The following is a 25,427-nucleotide window of genomic DNA, read 5'->3' on the forward strand; positions in this document are numbered from 1 at the left end:
CCCACTGCTTGGCCACATGTCAACGCGTACCCCACACACCTACGCAACCCGTGCCGAACTGTGGTGTGTATCTGGAGCCGCAACACACACACACGCACACACACATACACACACACACTCACACACGCACACACATGTTCTTCCCTAAGACGCAAACAGGAGCCGCAACACACACACACACACACACACACACACACACACACACACACACGAGACACGTGCTCTTCCCTAAGACGCAAACAGCCAGCAACACGCGCGGGGACGCTCGCGCGCGCGCGTGCACACGCCCCTCCAGCGTCTCCAGCCCCGCCCCTCCGGCGACTCCAGCCCCTACCCTCGAAGCAGCAGGCCCCGCCCCCGGAGGCCAGCCCCTCCCCCGGCCTGACCTCCGCGGGGCCGGCTGGCGCGCGCAGAGCGCTGGCAGCGCCGAGCCGCGCGGCCCGCTGCCGCCGCCCCCGCTGCGCGCCGGGCCGGCCCGCGCCCGCGCCGCCCCGGGTCCCTCGGCCCGGCCGGCCGCCCGCGCCGCTTCGAGCCGCCCATGGTGCAGCGCATGTGGGCCGAGGCGGCCGGGCCTGCGGGCGGCGCCGAGTCGCTGTTTCCGGGCTCCAGGCGGAGCCGCAGCGTGTGGGACGCCGTGCGCCTGGAGGTGGGCGGCCCCGACAGCTGCCCGGTGGTGCTGAACAGCTTCACGCAGCTCGACCCTGACCTGCCGCGCCTGGAGGTGGGTGAGCCTCGCCGGCCCGGCGCTCGGCCGAGCGAGGTGTGGGTGGGGACGCAGCGCGCTTAGCGGATCGCCCTCCGCGAGTGGTGGTGGCGGCGGTGGTGGTGGTTACCACCCCCCAGCCCAGGAGTTGCGCGGCGGGAGAGTCCTTCCGAAGAAACGCCCTCCTTGCGCCCACCCCCTGGGCAGCCAGGTGGACGTAGGGACGGCCGCCCGGCGGGCAAAACAGTTTCGGGACCAGATCCGGCTCTGGGACCCTTCTCCGTCCCAGTGCCTGCCCGCCCCGCTGCCCCTGCAACCCGGGCAGACGTGTTCCCGCGGGCGGTCTCCGTCTGCTCGGAGTCTGCCTTTCCCGGCCGCAGGGCTGGGCCGTACTTCATCCCCGTGGCCAGCCAGGGGGCCTGCTTAGGCGGTTTGGCTTGGAAACGCAGGTGGTGCACTAGTGATTAGGGCGGTGGCCTCCGGGAATCCTCAGGGGTGGCTAGGACCACAGTGGCCTTCCAGGCAGCCCCTTTGGAAGGCAGAAGTGGATTCTGATGTTCAGGGCTGATCAAAAGGGTGGGCGGGAGGAGGGAGACAGGCCCCCAACCTGTGGGCCAGGTGTCCAGGCCGGGAGGTTGGGGCAAGGGCCTCTCAGATGGAGGGGTGACTCCCTTCTACTTGATTAGAAAATGCGCTTCCACCCTGAATTTGTGAAGGTCGGGTAGGATTCAGCAGAGGGGTGTGCCTCTCATGAACTCGATGAGGGCTGGACTCCTGTTTCTAGTGCGCTGTTGGGAGGAGGGGGCCAGTGGGTCATGGGGAGCAGTGCCCTCTCCCTCCTCCCGCCTGACCGTGACTCTTATCCCCCTACCTGGGACTAAGGTAGCAGAATCCAGGGGCTGGGGCCTGAACGGAGGGAGGCCGTTCCTGGGTCAGAGGGCTCAGTGGAGGTCCTGATCCCCCATGCTGGTATCCCCCACGTTGTTACTTTAGGCCCCGGTGAGCTGTGATTGCCAGCCTGGGTCTTGGGCCTCTCTCTGTGTGACCCCAGTGCCTAGACAGGGTCTGGGTGCGTAGTTACGGGAGGATAAAGCACATCTTGTCCAGTGTGGGAGTGGGGAGAGGGGGGAGGGAACTCTTGGGAGGACGCAGGCCTGGGAGACCCTTTATTGGTGAGCTTGGCGGGTGGCGGGGCCAGGCCTCTTCCCCGACCCTCATCCACCCACAGCTCTGGTCTTCATTGGTGGCTGGAACGAGACCCCTGGGAGGGTGGGGGCGGGAGGCCTGACACCAGCCCAGCGCTCATCTGACTTTCATTATGTCTGGCAGCTCCTCGGGCTTTGTGTGCTGGAGGGTCCAGCCGGCGCACTCACAGGGGCAGGCCGCCAGGCTGCTTTTCCTCCCTCCTTCCCTCCCCCTATCCATCTGTATCCCCAAGGAACCGAGGGAGAGTGCAGATCTGAGGCCTGCCCCTGCCCGGGGGTCTGCCTGCCTTTGCCCCCTTTCGCCTCTGCCTTCTGGCCCCAGCACTGGCCTCCAGGCCGCGGCCGCTGTTTAGATATCAAAGTGGAAGCTTCTGGCTAGTGCAGGAAAGCCAGGGTCCTGGCAGGACAGAAGGCCACTGCCGGAAACCAAATACAATGACCATTTACCGTGAGCTGGGGGAGGGCGTGGGGAGTCCCTGTCCCTCCTGCCAACACCGCCCCCCTCCACCCCCCACAGCCAATTTCCTGGTTGCGGTCGCCTGCCAGAGCTGAGGCGGCCGCCTGCGGTCCCTGTCCTGTCTGGAAACCACGAGGCAGTTTCTATTTCCTCCCCGGGCCCCCTTTTCCTACCAAGCCTCTGCCCCATCCTTCCCTCTCGGGGCTGCCAGATGTCCTCGCACATCTGGGCATCTGCTCGTCTTCATGATTCGGAGCCAAGCCACTTCTGACCCAGCTCGGCCGGCACGGTTCCGTGCTTCGTGGAAGTCCCTGGGCTCGCGCCCCCGTCTCCACGCAGGCCACCAACTCAGCCAGGCGGGGATGGGTCCCAGAGTCTGGAGCACATACTGGCTGCAGCCATGACTCCCTTGTTCAAGCTCACTTTGACCAACCCTCTTGACTATGTGCCAAGCTCAGAGGGCTTCCCTCGTGGCTCAGGTGGTAAAGAATCTGCCCACAGTGCGGGAGACCTGGTTCGATCCTTAGGTTGGATAGATCCCCTGGAGAAGGGAATGGCAACACACTCCAGTATTTTTGCCTGGAGAATCCCATGGACAGAGGAGCCTGGTGGGCTATAGTCATGGGATCAGAAAGAGTTGTACTGAGTGATTAACGCTGGAGCTCAGAGAAGTAGAGTCCTTGACCATACGTGCAGCCAGCGAGAGTGCAGCCCAGATTTGAACCTGGGCTGTGTTCTCTGCTGGGCGCCTGTTGTGTACAAGAGCCCACGGGGATGGGAGAAGGACAGGGTTCACGGTGAGATCATTACAAGTGTCCCTGGAGGACGGGGGAGCTGTGGAGGGGCCAGAACCAGGCCCAGGCAGCTCAGAAGCCCCATGGTCAGTGAAGGGTAGGGGTGCTTAGAGACCAGAGGTAGGTGAAAGTGCTTTGGGCCAAAAGACACGGGGAAGAGCTTCAGGGAAGAAATAAGCCCACAGCTGGACCCTGAGAGTTTAAATAATATCTCGTATGAGGCTGCGCTTGGTGGGAGGCTCTGCGCTGAGTAGTGTGCATGCATGGGGTCTGTTCGGGGTCACAATTGCCTGCCGTCCTTTTAACAGATGGAACAACCAAGGCACTAAGTTGCACAAACTTGCCAAGTGGCAGGGGCGGGATTCTGACCCCAGGCCGTAAGCCTAGAAGCCCTGAGCTCAGCGTGGGCGTGGAATGAAAGGAGGAGGGCTTCAGAGATGTGAGGGGGAAACCTGTCTCCCTCCAGCCTCCCTGCCTCCTTCCCCATTGTCTGTTCTCTGGATTTCAGGGTGTGCAGGGTTCTAGTCTAACCCCCAGGACTCATTAGCCTCAGGCCAAGAGGCATGATCTGAAAGGGGTGTGTGTGTGTATGTTTGTGTGTGTGTGCAAAAGCCTGTGTACCATCCTCTTCCAAGCAGGCTTCCTGGCAGACTCCAAGGGGACAGCCTCGGATAGCTGCAGAGCCTGTCAAGTTCAAGAGGAGGACTGACCGGCTGCCACCTGCTGGGCCCCCCACTTCCCATCTTGCTTTCCTCCTTAGGAGAAGAGGCAGGTGGGGGCCAGTCTGGCTGGTACTGAGTCTTTGTCTTTGTTCCTTATCTGGGGGAGGGACTTCTCCAGCACTGGTCTGGTCTTTTCCTCAGAGGCTCCAGGATGGCCCTGGAGCAGGAGTGAGTGGTGGGGATCAGCACTGGGAGGAGTCAGCCTGGAAGTTAGCCGTTTGCAGCAGTTAGCTGTTTGCAGGCCCCGTCTTCACTGCTGGTGAGGAGCTTTTGGAAGGGGACTTAGCACGGCCACCCACAGCCCTTGAGCGGCCAGTGGGGTGGTTTCAGGAGGCTGCACCCAGGCAGTCGAGGACCAGCTGCCTGGATGGTCCCCATGCGTGGCACCGTGCTGCCCAGCCTCCCAAACCCAGAAGCGCTGCGTTATTGGACCTGTGGCTCCAGCGAAGTCACTGTCCTCAACCCAGTGCTGCGGAGGTGGGAGTTGAAACCTGCAGCCTGGTGTAGGAGGGGGTCTCTGAGTGGCCGCAGTCTCCATCTGTTGGCCAGCCTGTGGCGGGGGAGGGGTATGGTGCTTGGGGAGCTGGGCAGGGGTGCCCAGCAGGGGGGCGGGGTTTGAGGAGCTCTTGGGAGCAGGTGTGACCCGACATTTTCTTTGACTGCCACCCCCCCTCCCCTGGGAAGCCTCGGATGCTGGCATAGCCAGCTCTGTGGTCTCGCCTGGAGGCATGTTGGCTTTTTGACCCCGGGGGGCAGCTCCACGTAGGCTGGTCCAGACTTGGGCTCTGAAGGGAGGAGAGCTGGGCTGGAAGCCTGGCTCAGCCCCTCATAGCCCTCGACCTGCTCTCGTTCCCTGAACCTTGGTTTTCTCATCTGTAAAATGGGCTTAATGCCACTTTCTCCACTTAGGGTTCTGGCGAGGCCTGAACAAGACAGGCAGCCTGACAAAGCGGTCCCCACCAGTGCCTGGCACCGTGTCAGGGCCGGCTAGGCATGCTGGCCACCATTATGTCGTCTGACAAGGTGCCAGGGGAGTGCCTGTGCCCAGGGCTCCGAGAGGACACTGGCCAGCCTGGTCAGCGCGGTGCTCCCAGGCCAGGTTCTTACAGCTGAGCTTGGGCCTTGGCTGCCTTGGCCACCCCGCGACAGGAGCCCTCACCAGACCCGTCTCAGTGGAGAGGTGGGGGTCTGAGGGTGCTGGGCCCTGGTGCACGCCCCTCCCCCCCACCTGCTGTGTGATCTGAAGAGGCCTGGCCCGTCTCTGGTCTCCCTCCAGCATCTGTCTGAGCAGGGCTGGACTCCACGTGGACGCTGTGACTGGCTGTGGCAGCCACGGTTCAGGTGGAGCACAGAGGCCTGGGTGTGTCTCCATGGACACCAGGGGCCCAGGCCGGGGTTCAGTCCTGCCCTGGCTGCCTCTTCCTGGCTCCTGACGGAGATCAGCTCCCACCCATAAGTGAGGTGTCAGGAGGATTACATGGGACGGGTGTGCGAGGGGCGTGGCATCCAGGAGATGCCCACACGTGCTGGATGCTGTGGCCCGTGGTGGTGTTGTCAGCCAGCTCTGCCTGGCACTCCCCCCGCCCGAGACAGGTGCCCCTCCCCTCCGCTGCCACCAGTCAGGCCCCCTTGCAGGCCTGGTCCCTGGAGGCCTGACAGTCTGGAGCCAGTCCTGAGTGGGCAAGGCCAACCTGGAGTCTGGTCCCTCCTCCCCCGGAAGCACGTTTCTCTTCTAAATGCTGATGAGCAGCGAAGCTCAAGCTGGCCGGGAAGGTTCTTGGGAAGATGGGTCAGCCTCTGTGGGGCTCAGGCCAGGCCAGTCCCCAAATGCCAGTTTCTGGGGTCACTAAGCTCTCTGGTTGTCCTGCCACCCAGGCACCTCGTGTGGTTCCCCCTATCAAGGCCGCCTCTGGGCTGCGGTACCTGGGATCCAGGAGTGTGGCTCACCTCTATCCAGCACTGACTGTCCGCCCTCAGCTGGGCTCTATTCCGGCCCAGGGCCCAGGCCACCCACCTGAGGTGGGGCAGGCTGGAGGGCGAGGCCCTGTTGCACACCAGGAGGGTCACGCACACTTGGCATTTTCACTCTCCCTGCCTTGTTGGGCACACATTCTGAGAGATGAACCAGGTCCCTTGACCGTCTCCCCTGGGCCTCAGTCTCCACCTGTGTAAAATGGGCGTGCGACTTGGTCTTCAAATCCAGGAGCCTGTGTTCCGGAAGGCAGAGCAGCTGCCTCTGATGCTGATCGCGCTCGTGTTTTTCAACAAAAGGCATTCCAGCAAAAGGCTGAGAGGTCAGAAAGCCGTAGGCCTGGTTCCCTCCTCCTGGCACTTTTAGAATGACCCGCCGTCCCTTTCACCTGGCCCTCCCCCAGGTTCCCAGGGCGTCTGGCAGGTCTCCCAAGAGGTTTTCCCCGCCCCGTGTCCCATGTCACCTTGCCAGTGACAGTGTCCTCACGCCGCGTTCCTGGGGCTGGTCCTTCCCCACACTTGTCCCTTCTCGTGACCCCCCGCCTCATCCTGTTGAATGCTGCTGCCCTTGGCCCCTTCTCTCAGACAGGCTCACTGAGGCCGGGGGCTGCGGGACTCAGCCAAGCTGGGAGCAGAGCCCTGCAGGAGAAACAGCACCCTGGGGCCCGGTGGGCACTGGAGAGGGGCCTCGTGTGCCCAGGGCTGCAGGTGCTGGTGAGCGGCCGGCTGAGGCCTCGGGGGACCTCTGTGACTCAGTGGCCCTCAGCAGCAGCTCAGCAGGGTGCCATGAGGTCCCTGAGCAGTGAGCTTGTGCATGTGGGGCCCACCACCACCCGCCTCACCCAGCCGGACCTGAGCGAGACCAGGTTTCTCCATGTGCAGCCCCTGCCCCCCGGGGGTCAGGGGGACAGGGAGACCGTGGTGTGGGTTCAAGCCTTCCTTCTCCACCTGCCTCCCCCCTCAGCCAGGTCCCCTGGGGCAGGGAGCATCCTGCAGCCGGAGGCATCCATGGATCTGGAGGCCCTGCGTGGCTCTGGTATAGTTTCCACCAGAAACGAACAGGCGAACGGGAGTGCAGGGGTCCCCAGGGTGGGAGAAGGGCCACCTCCACGTGTGCAGGCACGAGCACCTTCCTGCAGGAGACGGCGGGGCTGGGAAAGGTCCAGTGGGTCCCAGCGGGTCTAGCCTGAAATACGGGTGGAATCAGCTCCTGGCTGATCCGTTTTTTTCTGCCTTACGGGGCTTGGGGCTTGGCCTGCAGTCAGCTGGGGACGCAGCACCTTGCTGCCCATCACCCTGAGAAGGCTGATCAGGTGGTGCCCTAACATACGCCACCACCCCAGCCCTTTCCTTGTCCCTGAGCCTCTGGGCTGTGCTCTGAGGGACGGGGTGGTGGGGGTGCTGTGGGGCGCCCTGGTGCCCATCCTGCTGGCCTCTGCTCACCAGGGCCCGGCAGTATCTCACCACCTTCCCTCCAGACCCAGGTGGTAGAAGCCTGGGCAGCTGCCAGCTGGGTCCCGCGGGGCCCCGGGGACACATCTATGGGTGTCTGCTTGGGGCGGGATGGGAGGCGCTATCCTCTGAGGACACGGCCGCCCTCATAGAGTTGTTTTCCGCTGCTTCCCAGGTGGCTCAGCGGTAAAGAATCTGCCTGCAGTGCAGGAGAGGCAGGTTCAATCCCTGGGTTGGGAAAATCCCCTGGAAAGGGAAGTGGCAACCCACTCCAGTATTCTTGCCTGGGAAAGTCCACGGACAGAGGAACCTGGTGGGCTACAGTCTACAGGGTCACAAAGGGTTAGACACAACTGAGCCACAAACACTTTCAATTTTTTTCAAGAGCTCGGGGCGACTCTATGGACACCTCCCCTCGGGGCATCTGCTGTTTGCTTGCCCACTCCCTCCCCCTGTGGCCCCCAGCCGCAGCCAGAGCATGACGGGGGCTTGGTACCGCCCACGTGGGCTCCCAGTCCCCAGGCCTGTGCGCTGTCTGCTCTGCTAACAGGATGGGTCACCTGCTGGGGCCAGGGCCCTGCCCTTCCTGCCCCAGAGGGTCCCGGGGGCAAATGCTATTGGCCACTCTCCTTCTCTGGCCCTGGAAGAGCAGTGGGAGCGGGCAGCTGATGCCCCGCTCGACCGCTTTGTGCCCAGGCCGCCCCCCCGCCCCGCAGCTCGCTTGGGAGCCCTCCCCGCTGTTGTCTCTCCGTAGTTGGTTTAAATGGCGCCTGCTTTCTGCGCTGCTTGGACGATCTGTTTTTTTTTTTTTTTCCTGTTGCTGCTGCTGTGAAGGGACCCGGGGTGGGGGGACAGGGTGGGTGGGCTCCGCGGGGCTGGTGCAGCTCCCCATCTGTGTGATGGGGCGGTGAGCCCGCCCCCCCTTCCTGGCGTAGCCTGTGCGGCTCTCAGCGTCCTGCCCCGCCCCCCACCCGGCTGGCGGGAGGGGCCCCTCGGGTGGGGGCAGGGCTGGAGGATTACATGAATCCCGGGCAGGGCTGGCCAGCTGCTCCGCTGCCCGCGAAGACCGGCTCACTCACTGCGGAGCCGCTATTTAGACCCGCCTGGGGAACGGCCTGGCTGGGGGTGCTTCCGTCCAGCAGGGTCTGTTGGAGCTCCCTGGGAACCAGGTGGGCACCCTCAGGGTTCAAGTCCAGTGCCCTCTGGCAGGCGCGTCTGGTGGCTGCCAGTGATCTGTGTGCTTAGGACATTGTCTGGCTCCCGGCTGGACCAGAAGTGGTTGGAATCCCCAGGGGAGGGACAGGCCTTTCCAGGGTGGGTGGCCGCCTTTGTAGGAGGCAGTCTCGGACACCCCCTCCCCGCCCCCCGAGAGCCCCAGAGGAGACGCAGAGGTGGGTGGACAGGGCCCTGGCCTGGCAGGTGGATGGCAGGCCCCTGACGTCACCCAGCACCGTGGCCTCCTCTAGGTGGGGGAGGGATGTGTGAGGCGGGGAGGACGCTAAGCGTCTGGGGTTTTCTGCTTCAGGACGGGGGATTTCTCCTCCGGATGGCAGGGCTTGACCTGCCTGAGTGTGGGCTGTAGGGGTGTGTGGAGTGGGAGGGTGTGCTCGGGCTGGGGGAACCTCCGCCTGTGGGTTCCCTGCTGACTTCCCAGAAACGCCTGGCTCTCTCTCCGGAGGAGGCGAAGGGCCAGGAGCCCCGGCATGTTGCCCTGGCTTTCCCGTTGGTGCGATGCCCGGAGTGGGAGGGCGGCCTCAGGTCAGAGGAAGTGGATTTCCGGAGGATGGCTTTCCAGGCCTCCCGGAACCCTCCCAGAGCCCTGGAGGTAGGAGGTGAGAGGCCCAGCCACCCGCCCACCTCAGCCCTGAGCCCAGGGGGCACTGATGTCCGGGGGTACAGGACCCTGGGCACCTGGTTCCTACCCAGGGCCCCAGCTGAGGCAGCGGGCTTTAGGGAAGGGCTGTTGGCGGGGCCCAGGCTGAGTCAGCGCTTTCACTGGGCTTTCTCTGGGAGGGGGCAGTGACCCGTGATCCCAGCTACCGGCACTGACCTTGTGACTGATGGCAAGCACCTCCCTGCTCCTCCCTAAACTTGCAGAGTTCTGTCTCTTTACTCCTAGCCCCCACCCCCCTCTCCACCCTCCCCAACTTCCAGCTCACCTCATCCCTGGTCAGGAGCAGTGGGAGAGGAGACCGTGTGGACCCCAGGGCAGCAATGACCAAGGCCTTGATCAGGCCTTGGTGAAGCCCCCCCCAACAAAGCCTGTCTGCCCCGCGGGAGGGGTAGCTACCTTTTAAAACAGGGGCCTCTCTGCCCGGGGTCCAGGAGCTGCCAGATGACCCCACCCCCCACTCCTGGCCCAGGGCAAGTCCTGTGGTTTGTGGTTCTGTGGAAGTCCGGGCGCCAGCCTTCTCATGCTGTGCCCGTGCACATGATGACAGGCAGGGAACTGGGAACTCCGTGGTTGCCCAAGAGGCGCGAGGCCATGAACGAGCAGAAGGGGAAGGAGGCGCCTCGGCTTGTGGCCGTTGAAGACGCCCATACCTGCCGCAGAGCCAGGGTGCTGACTCCAGGGCGGGGGTCAGCTGTGGAGGGGGGCCCCCGGGGAGGGACCAGGGCCCCCAGGGGCAGTTGGCCAAGTCAGGGCCTTGGTTCCCGGGTCTGCCGTTCAGTTGACCACGGTGGTGTGCCCATGGACAGGTGGTCCCTCCCAGCTCCCTCCGCTGTGGTGTACTCACCTGTGAAATGACCAGGAACCATTCTCGTCTTGGCACAGGGGAGTCGGGGTGGGTGGGGGCGGGGGGCGCGGCGCTCAGGACCAGAGCAGGCTGTGGTTGAAACTTTGGTGGGTGTATCTTGTCCAGTTGCTGTGGCTGGTGGAGTGAGGACGCAGGGACTGGGGGCAGTGCCAGCAGCCCCGAGGACAGTCCCCAGCCCTCCCTCTGTGAGCCCGTTCCATTCTGGACTGGAGGTCCCTGTGGCCACCCCCCTTTGCCTCATCCAGGGACAGAAGGTGGCATGGGGGTGTCCCCCCTACCCCCACCATCGCCGCACAGCCGGGCAGGCCCTGACACCCCCGCCCGGCGGCTGGGCACTGTCTTTGCAGAGCTCCACGCAGGAGATCGGCGAGGAGCTGGTCAACGGGGTCATCTACTCCATTTCCCTGCGCAAGATCCAGGTGCACCACGGCGCCAGCAAGGGCCAGCGCTGGCTCGGGGTGAGTGCGGGAGGGCCCGGGGTCCAGGGGCCTCCCACAGGGATCTGGGCGCCAACCCTGCCCCCCACAGCCCAGTCCACAGTTCACTGCTCTCTTATTTGTGTGAAACATCAAAAAGACACTTTCATGCTCTTTCCCTTCACGTTAGGCTGGGATTGTAAGGTAAGGAAGTTAGAGAAGGCAAGGTTCGGAAAAAGAACAAGACCGGCAATTTATAGGAACGGATCGCCTTTAATGAGGCGAGAAGGGGCAGCAGTCAGATTAGTGAGCTGCTGCACTAACCCAAGAAAAGAGTAAGTAAATATAGGCATATATGTGGACATCTACTGTGTTAAGGGGGCCTGTTCTCCAAGGTTGTTACCCTGCAGGGCTTATTTATGCATTTTTCCCCAGTTTTTTTTTTTTTTTTCTTTTTCTCTTTGTCCATTGTGGATAATCGGTAGGTGTCCTCCTTTATCTGTTTTATTGTTTGGCCACACTACGCGGCAGGCATGCGGAATCTTAGGTCCCCAGTCGCGTGGGTTGGTTCTGCGCCCCCTGCGTTGGAAGCGTGGAGTCTTAACCACTGGACCGCTGGGGAAGGCCCTGCCTCTCACTGTCACGGGTGGCCATCAGCCTGACTGCCCTTCCACACGTCTCCAACCTTACATCATTTGACTTACTAGGACTTTAAAAAAAAAAAAACCCGAAGGGCTCAGGCTACTATATATGGTTCTCTACAGTCACTGTGATGGAGCCCAGCCCCACAACCCCTCCAGGTCGGAGCAGGGGCCTGACGGATGCACAACCTTTCAGAAAGGAGGCCGATTGCCACCGTGACTCAGGCTTTCACTGCCCGGGACCTGGGCCGAATTCCTTTCTGCGGCCGTTTCCCCAGTGCTGCCCCGACAGCCTCTGTGTCCACACATACTGTTCCCGGTACCCGGGGCATGAGCCTCTGTTTTCTCACCTCTAGAATGGGTCTGTTTTGCCAGAGCTCATGGGGATGATACTCCTCATGTTGACGAGCTACGACCACTACTCAGCTAATAAAATGACCTCAAAGAGTTGTTTTTCATCATCCCCACCTCCAGTCCGAGCTGAGACCCTCATTCCATTCAGGGCACTCACGTTCCCGTCTCCAGCCAGAGGTCACCGAGCACTTGGGACTTCCTCTGAGCTCCAGCACCCCATCCACCGCCCACCCCTCGGGCCACAGTGCTGCAGCTGACCATCCATTCTCCTTTGTCTCTCCGCAGTATGAAAACGAGTCGGCCCTGAACCTGTACGAGACCTGCAAGGTGCGGACTGTGAAGGCGGGCACGCTGGAGAAGCTGGTGGAGCACCTGGTGCCCGCCTTCCAGGGCAGCGACCTCTCCTACGTCACCATCTTCCTGTGCACCTACCGAGCCTTCACCACCACCCAGCAGGTCCTGGACCTGCTGTTCAAGAGGTGAGCGCCCCGCCCCTCCCTGCCCACCCGCTGGCTGTGTGTCTTGGGAATGTCGCTTTGCCTCTCTGAGCCTCAGTCTGCTCCTGTGAAAACAGGCTGCAGGAGGCCGGACCTCACAGCGTTGGCAGGACAGCAGCCTCACACCCGGTCCCGTGGAAAGGGCTGCCGAGGGTTGGCGTGGTTTTAATTAAGGTGTTCCTCCACCGTGAAGGGGCTTCCCTGGTGGCTCAGACAGTAGAGAATCTGCCTGCAATGTGGGAGATCCAGTTCAATCCCTGGGTCAGGAAGATCCCCTGGAAAAGGCAATGGCTACCTACTCCAGTATTCTTGCCTGGAGAACCCCGTGGACAGAGGAGCCTGGCGAGCTATAGTCCATGGGGTTTCAGAGAGTCAGACACGACTGAGTGACTAACGCTTTCACTCTTTCCCCCCATGAAGAAGCTCTCTGCCTCCAGCCTTTGGGCAGAGTCATCTTCCCATCTGTAAAGGAAGTTCAGGAGCCTATTTTGGGGTCCCCTCCTGGGATTAGCCAGAGCAGGGATCACTGGGGGCTGGCAGAAGGCCCCAGGCCACTCAGGTGTCTGTAAGGTGCTGCTTGGGGTTCATTCATTCAGCAAATCTGTATCCAGCACCTACTGTGTGCAGGCACTTTTCTGGGCTTTTGGCTTAATTCAGGGAAGGGAGCAGATAGGAATCCTGCCCTCCCGGGCTTCCGTGCGAGTCGGGGGGTCAGCCGGTAACGCTGGACGTCATAGCAGGTACGGTAGATGTGACGTCCTCACGGCCTCCTCTAGATATGGGTGCATCCTTCCCTACTCCAGCGAGGACGGCGGACCCCAGGACCAACTCAAAAAGTGAGTGTACCTCGGGTCTGGTGGGAGGGTCTCCCGTCTACAGGGTGGGGTCCGGCGGGGGCTGAGGCTGGGGAGGCCTGGGCAGAACCCTGGCTCCTCTACATCTTGTGATTCCTGCTGGAGGGCCGAGGTCTGGGCGCTTCTGCAGGACGAAAGGGATCAGAGGGCAGTGGCTGGGGTCCCAGGTCCAGGGAGCAGGGGGGAGGCAGGGGGCTCAGAGCTGGGTCCTGAGACCAAGTTCAGGTGTAGGAGGCTCATGATGGCCGGGCAGGGGGCTCTGCTTGTCCCCTCCTCCCTCCCATGTTTATGCAGCGCCTACTGTGTGCAGCGCAGCCAGAGCAAACCAATGAACAGAGGAGGCGCGGCCCTGCCTGCCCTCCTGCATTCCCTTTGGTTGGGGGGGAGGTCAGAGTGGGGGTGGGGGGGCCAAGAGTGGGGTGGGGGGCCCAGAGTGGGGCTGGGGGGTGGACAAGAGTGAGTCAGGCTCCCCAGGAAGGGAGAGGTGGTCACTGTGGACCGAGGGCTCCCTCCAGCTGAGACTGCCCGCCCCCCCTGCTGACCAGGCCTTGGCATCCAGATGGGCGGGGCGAGCCCAGAAGCCCGGCCCCCAGGGGGTGCCAGGGGAGGGTCGAGAGGAAGGAAAGGCCAGGCCCTGACTCTGCTGCCCGCCCGCCCACCCCCAGTGCCATCTCCTCCATCCTGGGCACCTGGCTGGACCAGTACTCGGAGGACTTCTGTCAGCCCCCCGACTTCCCCTGCCTCAGGCAGCTGGTGGCCTACGTGCAGCTCAACATGCCCGGCTCCGACCTGGAGCGCCGGGCCCACCTCCTCCTGGCCCAGCTGGAGCACGCGGACCTCAGCGAGGCAGAGCCGGAGGGTGAGGAGGGCGGGGTGGGCGCTGGACTCAGAGGGGGCGCCCCCATGGCAGAGCCAGAGGGTGAGGAGAGTGGGGTAGGCGCTGGACTCGGGGGAGCCCCCATGGCAGCTGCTGGGGTGGGAGCAGAGACTGGCCTCGGAGTGCCTGCGTGGGCACCTCCATCAGGGATGATGTTCTATTGTGGGGTTTGGGGCCAAGGCTTCTCTGGAAGGCAGAGGCATGCTTTCTGTCTTGGAAGGGCAGGCGTGTCACTGACCTTTTCTCCTCTCGCAGCTCTGTCCCCAGCTCCAGTTCCAGCTCTGAAACCAGCTGCCGAGCCAGAGCCCACACTAGGCCCAGACCTCGAGCCCGCTCCGGCACTGGCCCCAGAGCCAGCCCTGATGCCAGCTCCGACGCTGCCTCCAGAGCTCGAGCCGGCTCTCTCGCAAACCCTAGAGCTCGAGCCGCCTGCAGCCCCAGACCCCCCCTGGCCTTTGCCCGTGGCTACAGAGAATGGGCTGGGGGAGGAGAAGCCCCACCTCCTGGCATTCCCTCCTGACCTTGTGGCAGAGCAGTTCACGCTCATGGATGCGGTAGGCAACCCGTCTCAGCAAGGGTGGGCATGGGCACCCTTTCCCTCTGGCCTCTGCCACCCAGACCCTCTGGGCCCTGTCCAGAGCAGCTGGTAGTGGTTTAGTCGCTAACTCGTGCCCGACTCTTGTGACCCCATGGACTGTAGCCCACCAGGCTCCTCTGTCCATGGGATTTTTCCAGGCAAGAATACTAGAGTGGGTTGCCATTTTCTCCTCCACGGGATCTTCCCCACCCAGGAATTGAACCCGGGTCTCCTGCATTACAGGCAGATTCTTTACCGACTGAGCCATGAGAGAAGCCCAGAGCAGGTGTCCAGCCCCAAGTTCCAGTGCCACTGTTATAAGTGTCACCTGGGCCAGGTTCCTCGCCCCAAGGCCTTGGTGGCCCTCCAGGCTGTGGACCTGGGATCCTGCCCTCCGCATGCATTGACTGTGGATGACATCGGGTGGAACAGTCGGAAGTTGGGTGGGGTCTGGCCCCCTTGGGAGGGGAGAGAAGGGCTCGCTGAGGTGCCGCCAACTCCACGGACCACCCCCCGCCCCGGGTCTGCTGAGCAGGCCTCAGGAGCTTCTGCATTTATTAGGCACCTGATGTGTGTTAGACACCAGGACAGGCAGCAGACAAAGGCTGTGGTTGCAGCGCCCAGGTGAAGGTGCGTCTGCACACGGACAGGCCTGAACCGTGGCCTGGGGCTAAGATGCCGCTGGTCTGGGCAGGCATGAGCCTCTTCTGGTGCCGCAAGTCAGGATGGGCTGGTGGCAAGGCCCAGCTAGTTCTCTCCTGCCAGTTTCATCCTGGGTCGTTGACGTGCTGGGCGCCCACAGTGAGCAAGGAACAAAAGCCTGAGACTTCACCCCGCAAGCCAGCTCCCCCCACCCCCTGCACCACTTCCCCAGCTTCCTGAGCTCCAGCTCTGACCAGGGACCTTGGGGAGGTTGGGGCGGGGGGGTACCTGGGGTGCGGCAGAGCCGGGTGACCCTCCCCCTGCCGCCTCCAGGAGCTGTTCAAGAAAGTGGTCCCCTACCACTGCCTGGGCTCCATCTGGTCCCAGCGGGACAAGAAGGGCAAGGAGCACCTGGCCCCCACCGTGCGTGCCACCGTCGCCCAGTTCAACAGCGTGGCCAACTGCGTCATCACCACCTGCCTCGGGGACCGGAGCGTGTCAGCCCGCCACAGGGCCAGGGTGGTGGAGCACTGGATCGAGGTGGCCAGGGTATGTACACCCTCCAGGGCCCGGGGACCCACCCCTTTTCAGCCCAGGATTGAGTTCAGACCTTCCCCCTGGAGGGGGTGCGTTACTCACGGGGCCCCAGGAGCGCCTCCCAGGGCGTCAGTCTCTTCCGGGAGGGAGCTCCCCACCGAGAGAGACCAAAGTTGGAGCAGGCAAGCTGGGTCCCCCTCATGGCCTGTCCCCTTGCCCTCCAGGAGTGCCGGGTCCTCAAGAACTTCTCCTCCCTCTACGCCATCCTCTCTGCCCTGCAGAGCAACTCCATCCACCGGCTGAAGAAGACGTGGGAAGAGGTCTCCAGGTGGGCAGCCCTCTCCCCACAGGGGCTCCGAGGGCCCTCCGGCGGGTTTGGGGGCTGGCCCCCAGTGAGCCTGGGACTTGCCAGAACGTGCGGCCTCTGTGGGCGGGGTCCCCCAGGGCCCACTGGCCTTAGGCCTGCGGTTCTGCCTCTGGACTCGGTTTCCTTCTCTGCCGGGTACTGGATTGAGCCTCACTGGAGGTTTCTCTGTGTTTACCTCACAGCCACACAATTCTGTCCACTTAATATCAACATAGCACCCCATGGTCTAACGGCCATGGGGGGCCCGGGTGAGCCACAAGAGCCCCTCCCCAGGCCAAGGAGCCCTTAGCGCCCAGTGGAACCCTGTTTGAAAACCATTGCAGGCAGAGGGAATCTCTGGGTCCTTAAATATTTTGCCCCCGCGCCACCCCCAACACACACACCATTCCCCACTTTCTCTCCTCCAGGGACAGCCTCCGCGTCTTTCAGAAGCTGTCGGAGATTTTCTCGGACGAGAACAACTACTCCCTAAGCAGAGAGCTGCTCATCAAGGTAGAGGAGGGGGCATGGGCTGGGGTGGGGGGGCTGACATTCCCATTGGAAATTTCTGGGAAAACTCCTCCTGGGATCTGTTTGGTCCACGGGCCGGTGGCGGGACGGGGGCACTTTGGGGACAGGAGGCCCTGGTACAGGGAGGGGGTGGGGCAGGGCTGCTGCAGAGCTCTGGGGGGTGAGGGGCGAGATCAGAGTCCCCTGGGTCCGTGCTGGTTCCCCCCACCCCCAGGCACTCAGCTGCCCCCTCCAGGGGTAGTTGGGATCCAGGCTGCGGGTTTCTTCCCTACCCAGCCCAGCCTGTCCCCAGGAAGCCAGGCTCTGCCGCTCCTCTGTCTACCCTGTCCCTGGAGGGCCGAGCCCTCTGCCCACCCAGGGACCCTACTGCAGGGGCTCCCAGCCCAGGGTCCCAGTGAGCTGGCCCGGGAGGTGGGCCTAGGGGCTGGGAGCGTGCAGCTGCCTGGGGCCTCACGCTGCCCAGGGCAGACCCTGCCAGTGCATCCCGGGGACACTTTTTGGATTCTCATCATGGGGCCTCTCTCGGCCATGACAAATACTCCAGATGGCTGGGGACAAGTGCAGGGGGTCTCCGCATTCACCAGGGCCCCTCCACAGAAGCTTCCACAGCAAAGGGGAAGCAGAGCGGCAGCCCCAGCTCCCCCTGTCAGAGGTGGCACCCAGGAGACCCCTCTGGAGCGGGCGAGGGCAGAGTTCTGTGCAGCAGATGTCCAGAGGGGCTCCAGGCGGCTGTGGAGCCTTTGGCACGGTGGACACCCCGCCTGAGCCAGGTGCCCCGAGTCCCTGTCCCTCTCGCCAAGGCCTGCCTGAGCTCTGAGCCAGGACCTGGTCCCTGGAGGGCGGCAGCGGGGGGTGGGTGTGTGGCAGAATTCCTGCTCTCCTCTTTGAGTCCTTCCGAGATGAGGGAGATGGGGGTGGGCAGCACAGGTGATGGAGGTGTGACCCAAGTCCTGGGAGACCCCGCAGGGGGCTGTAGTCCTCTTTCCAGGTGAGGAGACAGGCTCAGGGAGGTTCCCACCCCCATGAGGGCTGGGTCAGGGTGCAGTTCTAGAAGTCGGGTGTGCTGGGGTGGCTGGAGCATTTGCACCAGTGGCCAAGGCCGAGGTCGGTCTGCTGGTGACGTGAGAAGGGGGAATGGGGCAGGAGGCCTCACCGACGCTGTCCTTGGCCCTGCAGGAGGGGACCTCCAAGTTTGCCACCCTGGAGATGAACCCCAAGCGAGCCCAGAGGCGCCCGAAAGAGGCGGTGAGTTTGCTTGAGGCTGGGAGCGGCGGGGGAAGCCCCTTGAGCCCCGCTCCTGGGACTGCGTTGCTGGACATGCCCGTTAGCTAGACCCGCTCCGGGCCCTGGTGGTGTCCTGACCAGCTGGTGTCCCAGGGACTGTGGCCGCCAGAACAGGGACCTGGAAGAGCTGGGCTCGGTGGGGTTTGGTGGTGGGGTTGGGGGTCAGGGGCCAGGGACCGTGTGATCCAGGGGATTTGCCAAATACCAGCCTTGAGGGCGACTAGAGGCACTTTGGGGTCTGTGGACCCTGGTGGGGCTGGGGGAAGATGGCTAATGGCGCCTAGGGTGCCCCAGGCGGGGGCCTGGGTGGGGCTGGGGGAGCGGGGCCTTGGGCCTCACTCATCAGGCCCCCCGCCCCCGTGTCACAGGGTGTCATCCAGGGCACCGTTCCCTACCTGGGCACATTCCTCACGGACCTGGTGATGCTGGACACTGCCATGAAGGACTATCTGTATGTGAGTGTGCCCAGGGGCTGGGCTGGGCTGGCTGGGGGTCCCTGGCCCTGCACTCTCAGCAGAGGGCGTGCCTCGTCTCACGAGAGCCGCCGCCCCTGTGTCTAGGAGACACCTGCCTGTATTAGCAACGGGTGACCAGAGCTTGGTGCCAGTGGGTGGGGCTCAGGGCTGCAAGGGGAGCAGGCTACAGCCCCTCCCTCAGGCAGTGGCTGTGGGTGGAGAGAGGCTGGGCCCTCAAGTGGGGCACAGGGTAGCCGAGCCCTCCTGCCCAGGGCCTCATTCTCTCCAGCTGTCCCCAGACCCAGAGCCTCGGGCCACCGCCCTGATCCCACCCAGGTCCAGCTGTGTGCTACGCTGCCCCCTAGTGTTTGTTCTGGGTAGCGCAGCCTGAGCGGGAGCGAGGGGGTGATCTGGGCAAGGAGACCCTTTCTGATGGAAGCTGGCTGTCTGCTTTGCAGGGGAGACTGATCAACTTCGAGAGAAGAGGAGGAAGGTGAGCGGCCGCAACATCACGGGAAAGGGGCAGGTGTTGCGGGGGAAGGGAGGTCAGAGTGCCACCTGATTAGAAACCTGGCTCCACTGTCTGCCTTCCTGTTACATTTGGGAGGAGAGTTGGATACAGAAACGGTGGGGGAGCTTCTCCCACCGGAGGGTGGGACAGGAAGTCGAGTCAAGAACAGCTTCGGGGAGGGAGGTTGCTGTTTAACCCCGGCTCTGAGGACAAGGTGGGAAGAGGGGACCCAGAGGCTGTCCCAGGCCCGGCCCCCCACCCCACCCCACCCCACCCCGCCCCAGCCGTCAGCATCCCATCCTCCCCTCTGGCCCTCAGGAATTCGAAGTGATCGCCCAGATCAAGCTGCTCCAGTCAGCCTGCAACAATTACAGCATCACGCCCGAAGAGCACTTCGGGGCCTGGTTCCGGGCCATGGAGAGGCTCAGCGAGGCTGAGAGGTGAGTGCGGGCAGGGGCTCGCAGGGTGTGGAGGCACCCCTGAGAGGCAGTGGGCTGGGGTCCTGGTCAGCCTCGGGCTCTGCCACTGGTGACGGCTGGGGCGCTGGACTCCGTCTGGTGGACAGGCTCAGGGTCAGAGCCCCGAGTGTGGCTTCTGGTAGGCTCATGGCCCTGCTCTGTCCTGAAGCTACACATTGTCGTGCGAGCTGGAGCCCCCCTCCGAGTCGGCCAGCAACACCCTCAAGGTCAAGAAGAACACGGCCATCGTCAAGCGCTGGAGCGAGTGAGTGCCCAGGTGGTGGGGGAAGGCTCCCTCGGGGTGAGGGAAGCTTCAAGGGGAGATCCAGACACTGGGATCGCAGCTTCTCCACTTACAGCCCTGGGATGGGCCATCTGCCTCACTTCTCTCAGCCTCAGTTTTTGCGTCTGTGAAGTGGGTTGATGCTAAATGATCTGTTGGAGGCTGGAGCCCATGGGGTAATTGCCTGAGCACCCGGCACAGAGGCTAGGGGACAGGACAGTAAGCTAGCCGTTCTGTGCAGCCGCCAGGCCCCCAGCGCAGAGCTCAGTACCAGCGGCAGCTGCCACTCCAAGTCCTGTGACCAACTCAGGTACGGCCCCTACCTCAGCAGCGGAGACATTGCTGACGCACTCAGCGTCCACTCGGCCGGCTCCTCTAGCTCCGACGTGGAGGAGATCAACATGAGCTTCGTCCCAGAGTCCCCCGACGGCCAGGAGAAGAAGGTGACCACCGCCCCCTCCACTTCCCCAACAGCCCTTCCCAGCCCTTGGTTCCCTGGGCCAAGGTCCCCCGCTCCATGCTAGAAGCCCCTCCCGTGCTGGACGCTGGCCCGGGGCACCTGCTGACCGTGCCGTTGCCCACAGTTCTGGGAGTCAGCCTCCCAGTCGTCCCCGGAGACCTCCGGCATCAGCTCGGCCTCCAGCAGCACGTCCTCCTCCTCGGCCTCCACCACGCCCGTGGCCAGCACGCGCACCCACAAGCGCTCCGTGTCCGGGGTCTGCAGCTATGGCTCCTCGCTGCCCCTCTACAACCAGCAGGTCGGCGACTCCTGCATCATCCGGGTGAGCCTGGACGTGGACAACGGCAATATGTACAAGAGCATCCTGGTAAGCCAGGGGGCCGCCCCGGGCGCACAGACCCGTACTGACCGCCGTGGCCATCCCTGCCCCCTCCTGGAGCTGGCCTCCCAGTGGGCTGGTGAGCCGGGGGCCGCCCCGGGCGCGCACACCCGTACTGACCGCCGTGGCCATCCCTGCCCCCTCCTGGAGCCGGCCTCCCAGTGGGCTGGTGAGCCAGGGGCCGCCCCAGGCGCGCAGACCCGTACTGACCGCCGTGGTCATCCCTGCCCCCTCCTGGAGCTGGCCTCCCAGTGGGCTGGTGAGCCGGGGGCCGCCCCGGGCGCGCACACCCGTACTGACCCCAGTGGTCATCCCTGCCCCCTTCTGGAGCTGACCTCCCAGTAGGGTGGGGAGGACGGAGGGCCAACCAGATGCAGGACTGAAGAGGCCAGTGCTGATGACCGATGCTGAGTGGTGCTGGGGGCGGTGGACCAGGGGTTTCAGCAGCCGCGGGGCAGGGCCTCCCTGATAAAGGGTCTGAGTTGGGGAGGCGCTTGTGCCTGGGGCTTGGGGGAACCAGCAGGAGGCCCTGGGTGAAGGAACTGGTGTCGGGGGACAAGTCCGGGGGTCAGGGGAGTGTCAGGGGCCTGGACCTGGGGGGAGGGAGGTGGGAGCCCCTGTAAGCTGGAGCAGAGGAGGACCACCAGGGACCCCCCCATCTCCCTGGGGGATGGGCAGGGAGGCCGGTTAGGAGGCTGCTGGGGCTGCACCAGGCTGGTGGCTGGCGGTCTCAGACACCGGATATAATTTGAAGTTCTGACATCTAGCCAGCGGGAGTCGCCCACAAACTCTGTGTGTGCTGGGGGGCAATCACTGGGGGGACTCTTCTCATTCTCCAGAACTCAGGCTGCTGATGAGCCATTTGCACACCCCCCCCACCACCACAACCCTCCTACCCATCCCCACCGGGTCAGGTGCCCCTTTATAACACCGTCACCTGTGACCTGTGTCCAAGGCCTGCCTATGATCTGGCCCTCGGGATCAAAGCAGCAGGGGTCCACGCTGTGCTCCATTACAGCCTGTAGGCCACGCAGGCCTGGCATGGAGGCGGCCACCGGGCATCCAGCCAGCTCCTCCTCTCCCCTCCAGGGCGGGACCAGATGCTGTCTGTACCCAGACCACATGGATCCATTGACCTGGGTGGGTGGGGTTGAGGGGAGCAGCCCCCCAGGGGCAGGCAGTTTCTAGGTGGTGTGGCAGGAGGGGGCAGGCTTGCAGGAAATGGGGGGCAAGAGCGATTGGGAAAGACCCCTCGTCATTGCACGGAAGCTTTCCCAGGGGAGCAGGAGAGGCTGGTGTGACCCTCACGGACCCAGCACCCGGCCAGAGGCTGTGAGCCGTGCCCACTGCGCTGCGACAGCTCTGAGGGCCCAGCCCAGACCCCTGCCCTGACGGCCCGGCCCCTGCTCTGTCCAGGTGACCAGCCAAGACAAGGCTCCGGCTGTAATCCGCAAGGCCATGGACAAACACAACCTGGATGAGGACGAGCCCGAAGACTACGAGCTGGTGCAGGTTATTTCGGATGATCGAAGTAAGTCAGGGCTGGCTGGGCGGGCGTTGGAGCGGGGGGGAAGTAGGGGGGTCACCATGCCCCAGGCCTGCCACCCCAGAAGGTCCCACCGGAGTCAAAGTGGGTTTTGTCCAGACACTGACCTGCCCAGCGTCTCCCTATGGCCCCTGCTGGCCACTGAGCCCTGTCTCATGCCCTTCCCTGGTCATGTACAGTCAGTGGGAGACCCCGATCAGCACTGGCATTGTTGAGGAAGGGAGAGAAAAGGCTTTTCTCCTGGGGCAGGCAGCCACATGGCTGAGCCCACAGGCTGTCCGAAGAGGCACTTTCTGGCTGAGATGGAAAGTGTGTCCTTCAGAGAGAACCGTGCTGGCCAGGACCAGAGCCTCGACTCTGAAAGTCCATGCACACGTGACCTTGTGTGAGCCTGTCCTGGCCACTGTAACTATACCACCGTGGTGGCTTCTGAGGCCCGGGTCAGGGTGCCAGCGTGGTCAGGTTCTGGTGAAGGCCCTCTTCTGGGTTCCTGGTGTCCCCACACAGTGGAAGGGGGTAGGGAGCTCTCTGGGATCCCTTTTATAAGAGCAAACATCCCCTTCATGGGGCTCCACCCTCATGACCTCATGGCCTCCCAAAGGCCCCACCTTCCAATCCCATCACCTTGGAAGTTGGAATTTTGGGGAATTTAGAGAGAACACAAGTTAGAATTCGTAGCAGATACTGAACACAGAGACTACAGGGAAACAGCTTGGTATTCTAGAAAGGGGAAACGGGGAAAGATCGGGAACAAGCACAGACTTGGAGCCAGGCAGCGTCGGCTTGGAGACCTCAGGCAACTGACTAGAGTCCTTTGTGGCTGTTTTCCCATCCCGAGATAAGATAGGAGATATGATAGGTGGTGAGCTAATCCACGTGTATGTGGATTGTATGCTCACACATGCACGTGTACAATCAACACACCAGAGCTGCAAATGCCGTCACTCTTCCCATCTTTCCCATGAGCTGATCGCCCACGCACAGCCATTACCCAGTTAGCAGTGACCCCTACAGTCCCTAGAAAGCATTAGTAGTCGTTCAGTCGTGTCTGACCCTTTGCGACCCTGTGGACCGTAGCCCGCCAGGCTCCTCTGTCCGTGGAATTCTCCAGGCAAGAATGCTGGAGTGGGTAGCCTTTCCCTTCTCCAGGGGATCTTCCTGACCGAGGGATCTGGGTCTCCTGCGTTGCAGGTGGATTCTTTACCATCTCAGCCACAGTCCCTGGAAGTTATTTTCTAAATCCTCTCTCACCTTCTTGCACCATTTTAGGTGAGGTGAACAGGGTGGGTGGGACTCGCCCATCTTACAGAAAAGGAAGACTGAGGCCTAGCCAGGTTAAGGACCAGAGTAAGAGCCACACCATGGAGCCCGGAACACACATTCCAGCCCAGCTGTGGGGAATAGCCGGCTTAAGGCAGAGGAGAGGGTGGGAAGCAGAGCCAAGAGCAGCTGCCTGCTGAGATCCTGGCACCCAGGGGGCGTGGAGGCCTCCCTGAAACGCTGCGCTGGGCCAGAGGCAAACCCTGCCCTTCACAGAAACCCAGAGCCCTTGTCCTAAGTTGGGTGGGTTTCAGGGGAGGTGGTCTGGGTTCTGGAAAACTTACTCCACCTGGAGAATCCTGTTCATTGGAGGCAGCAGGGGACAGGACAGGGCAACCCTTTGCCAACTGCAGGCCGAGGTGGGGCTTTCTAGAGTCAGAGCCTGTTTTTAAACAAGAGTCGTTGGTTTCCATTGGTGCCTCAGTAAAGCGTCCCAGGCAGGTGTCACTACGAGGGGTCCTGGGTGGCCCTGGAGTTGTACTGGGCGCCTCGTGTCTTGGATCAGGCCTGCCCTCGGGCAGGGGTAATCAGAGCCCCTGACTGGGGCTCTCAAGTGGTGCGGTGTGCTGTGGGGTTCCCGTAAGCCCAGCTGACCCTCTGCCCCTTCCTGACCAGAGCTGAAGATCCCTGACAACGCCAACGTGTTCTACGCCATGAACTCTACCGCCAACTATGACTTTGTCCTAAAGAAACGGACCTTCACCAAGGGGACAAAGGTCAGACATGGAGCCAGCTCGACCCTCCCCCGCATGAAGCAGAAGGGACTCAAGATTGCCAAGGGCATCTTCTAACCGGTCCTTAGCTGCCAGCCACAGAGCCGCCCTTTCCAGGGTCTGTCTAGCCAGGCGACTCAGCACTTACAGACTTTGGTGAGCCAGGCCAGGCGGACACCTCTGCCCGACCCGCCCAGCCCAGGCCACCCCCAGACTCCAGTCTCACCGCAGACCTCCCCCGCGGCCGGGATTGACGCCTCTGCCGACAGGCTGACCTGGCCTCCCGTGGACCACCTGCTGCCTTAGGTGCCTTCTGCTGTCTGGAACCGGAAGACTAGCTGAACCTTTGCCAAGGAGCGCGGCCAGTGGGCACAGAGCCCTGCCTGCCGCCGGGCCCGGCCCCCCCACACACCGCCCGCACACCCTCCCAGGTGTGGACCACTGCCACCCGTGCCCGTGGGCACCCCCAGGGCACCCACTGCTCCACCGGGTCTCACCACTGCAGTTCTCTCCTCCCACCACTCTGGCCTTGTCTCAGGCTGCACCAAAGATTCCATCATCAGGGCAACCAAAGGCGAGGGGAGTCTCACCCACTGCCCACTCCAGCCCTCCGCCGGGAGAGAGGAGAAAGAGAGAGAGACCGCCTTCACGGCCCAGACTCTAACTGGTGGGTGAGGATGGTCTCGGCTGAGTCCCACCGATGTCGGATCTCCTGACCCTGCAAGCGCTGTTCACTGCCGCATCCTGGGCTTAGCGAGACCACGCGAGACGGGGGTTAGTGGGAAAAGGAGGGGTTGGGGGGGAGGGGAGGGGGACTGAATATTTGTATAAACAGTGAAAAAAAAATGTTTACCAGTTGGGGAGGGGCAATATTTATTTGTTGTAAATAGCAGATGCTAGACTTGAATCTTATATTAAAATCCTGTTTCTACTATAGCCTGAGAGTTGTGGTAAATTTGTTCTTTTCAGGGCCCGTGCTCATTTAAACAAGACACAGACTCTCACGTTCTGTGTTCAGGTAGAAAATCTGCCAGGGTTATTGGTTTATTTTGGGCAGGAAAAGCAAGAAGGGCCGGCCAGCCTTCTCAGGCTCTCTTTAGGAAATGGAGACATTCACCTTTCACAGACCGTATAGTCACTTCAATATCATTAAACTGGGCCACACGCTGAGACAGCTCCTCAGAACCCCTGGTATTTGAATTTGGAAGGGCTTTCACATGGCATAGTGACAACCTATGAACTTCCAGTGTTTTCAAAAATAATACTTTGACGGCTCGGAAGGTGAAGAATCTGCCTGCCGTGCAGGAACCACAGGAGATGCAGGTTCGATCCCTGGGTTGGGAAGATCCCCGGGCGTAGGAAATGACAACCCACTCCAGTATTCTTCCCTGAAAAAATCCTATGGACAGAGGAACCCGGAGGGCCGCAGTCCACAGGGTTGCAAAGAGTCAGACGCAGCTGAGCACGACAGAAAGTGATGGAGTGAGGGGCAGTCTCTCCACGGAAACAACGATTAAGCTGGGGGAAAAGCTATCAGAATCAATTGTTTTGCGGCTCAGGAATGTTATCAGACACCACACCTAGGAGAGTGCTTGAAGGAAGGTGATGCTGCTGAACCTCAGCTGTTACGGAACTCTGCGCCAGGTCACACACTGACCCCCTGAGACGGGGGGCAGAAGATGC

The 25,427-nt window shown here is 62.5% G+C and overlaps 1 protein-coding gene across 1 annotated transcript; it reads left to right on the forward strand.

The window, feature by feature from the left end:
* Positions 1 to 402: 402 nt before the first annotated feature.
* RALGDS (ral guanine nucleotide dissociation stimulator) lies at positions 403 to 24,541 on the forward strand. Its single transcript, XM_070378764.1, is given in 18 exon segments — positions 403 to 721; positions 10,411 to 10,521; positions 11,760 to 11,953; positions 12,748 to 12,807; positions 13,491 to 13,684; positions 13,958 to 14,256; positions 15,255 to 15,470; positions 15,683 to 15,786; positions 16,233 to 16,317; positions 17,512 to 17,580; positions 17,988 to 18,074; positions 18,533 to 18,571; positions 18,904 to 19,025; positions 19,213 to 19,308; positions 19,568 to 19,769; positions 19,911 to 20,153; positions 21,582 to 21,696; positions 23,647 to 24,541. Coding segments are annotated over 18 exon segments (2,595 nt in total). The 5' UTR covers positions 403 to 538; the 3' UTR covers positions 23,823 to 24,541.
* The last annotated feature ends 886 nt before the right edge of the window (positions 24,542 to 25,427 follow it).

Source organism: Bos mutus, chromosome 11 (genome assembly GCF_027580195.1).
Source record: "Bos mutus isolate GX-2022 chromosome 11, NWIPB_WYAK_1.1, whole genome shotgun sequence".
Classification (NCBI taxonomy): Eukaryota; Metazoa; Chordata; class Mammalia; order Artiodactyla; family Bovidae; genus Bos; species Bos mutus.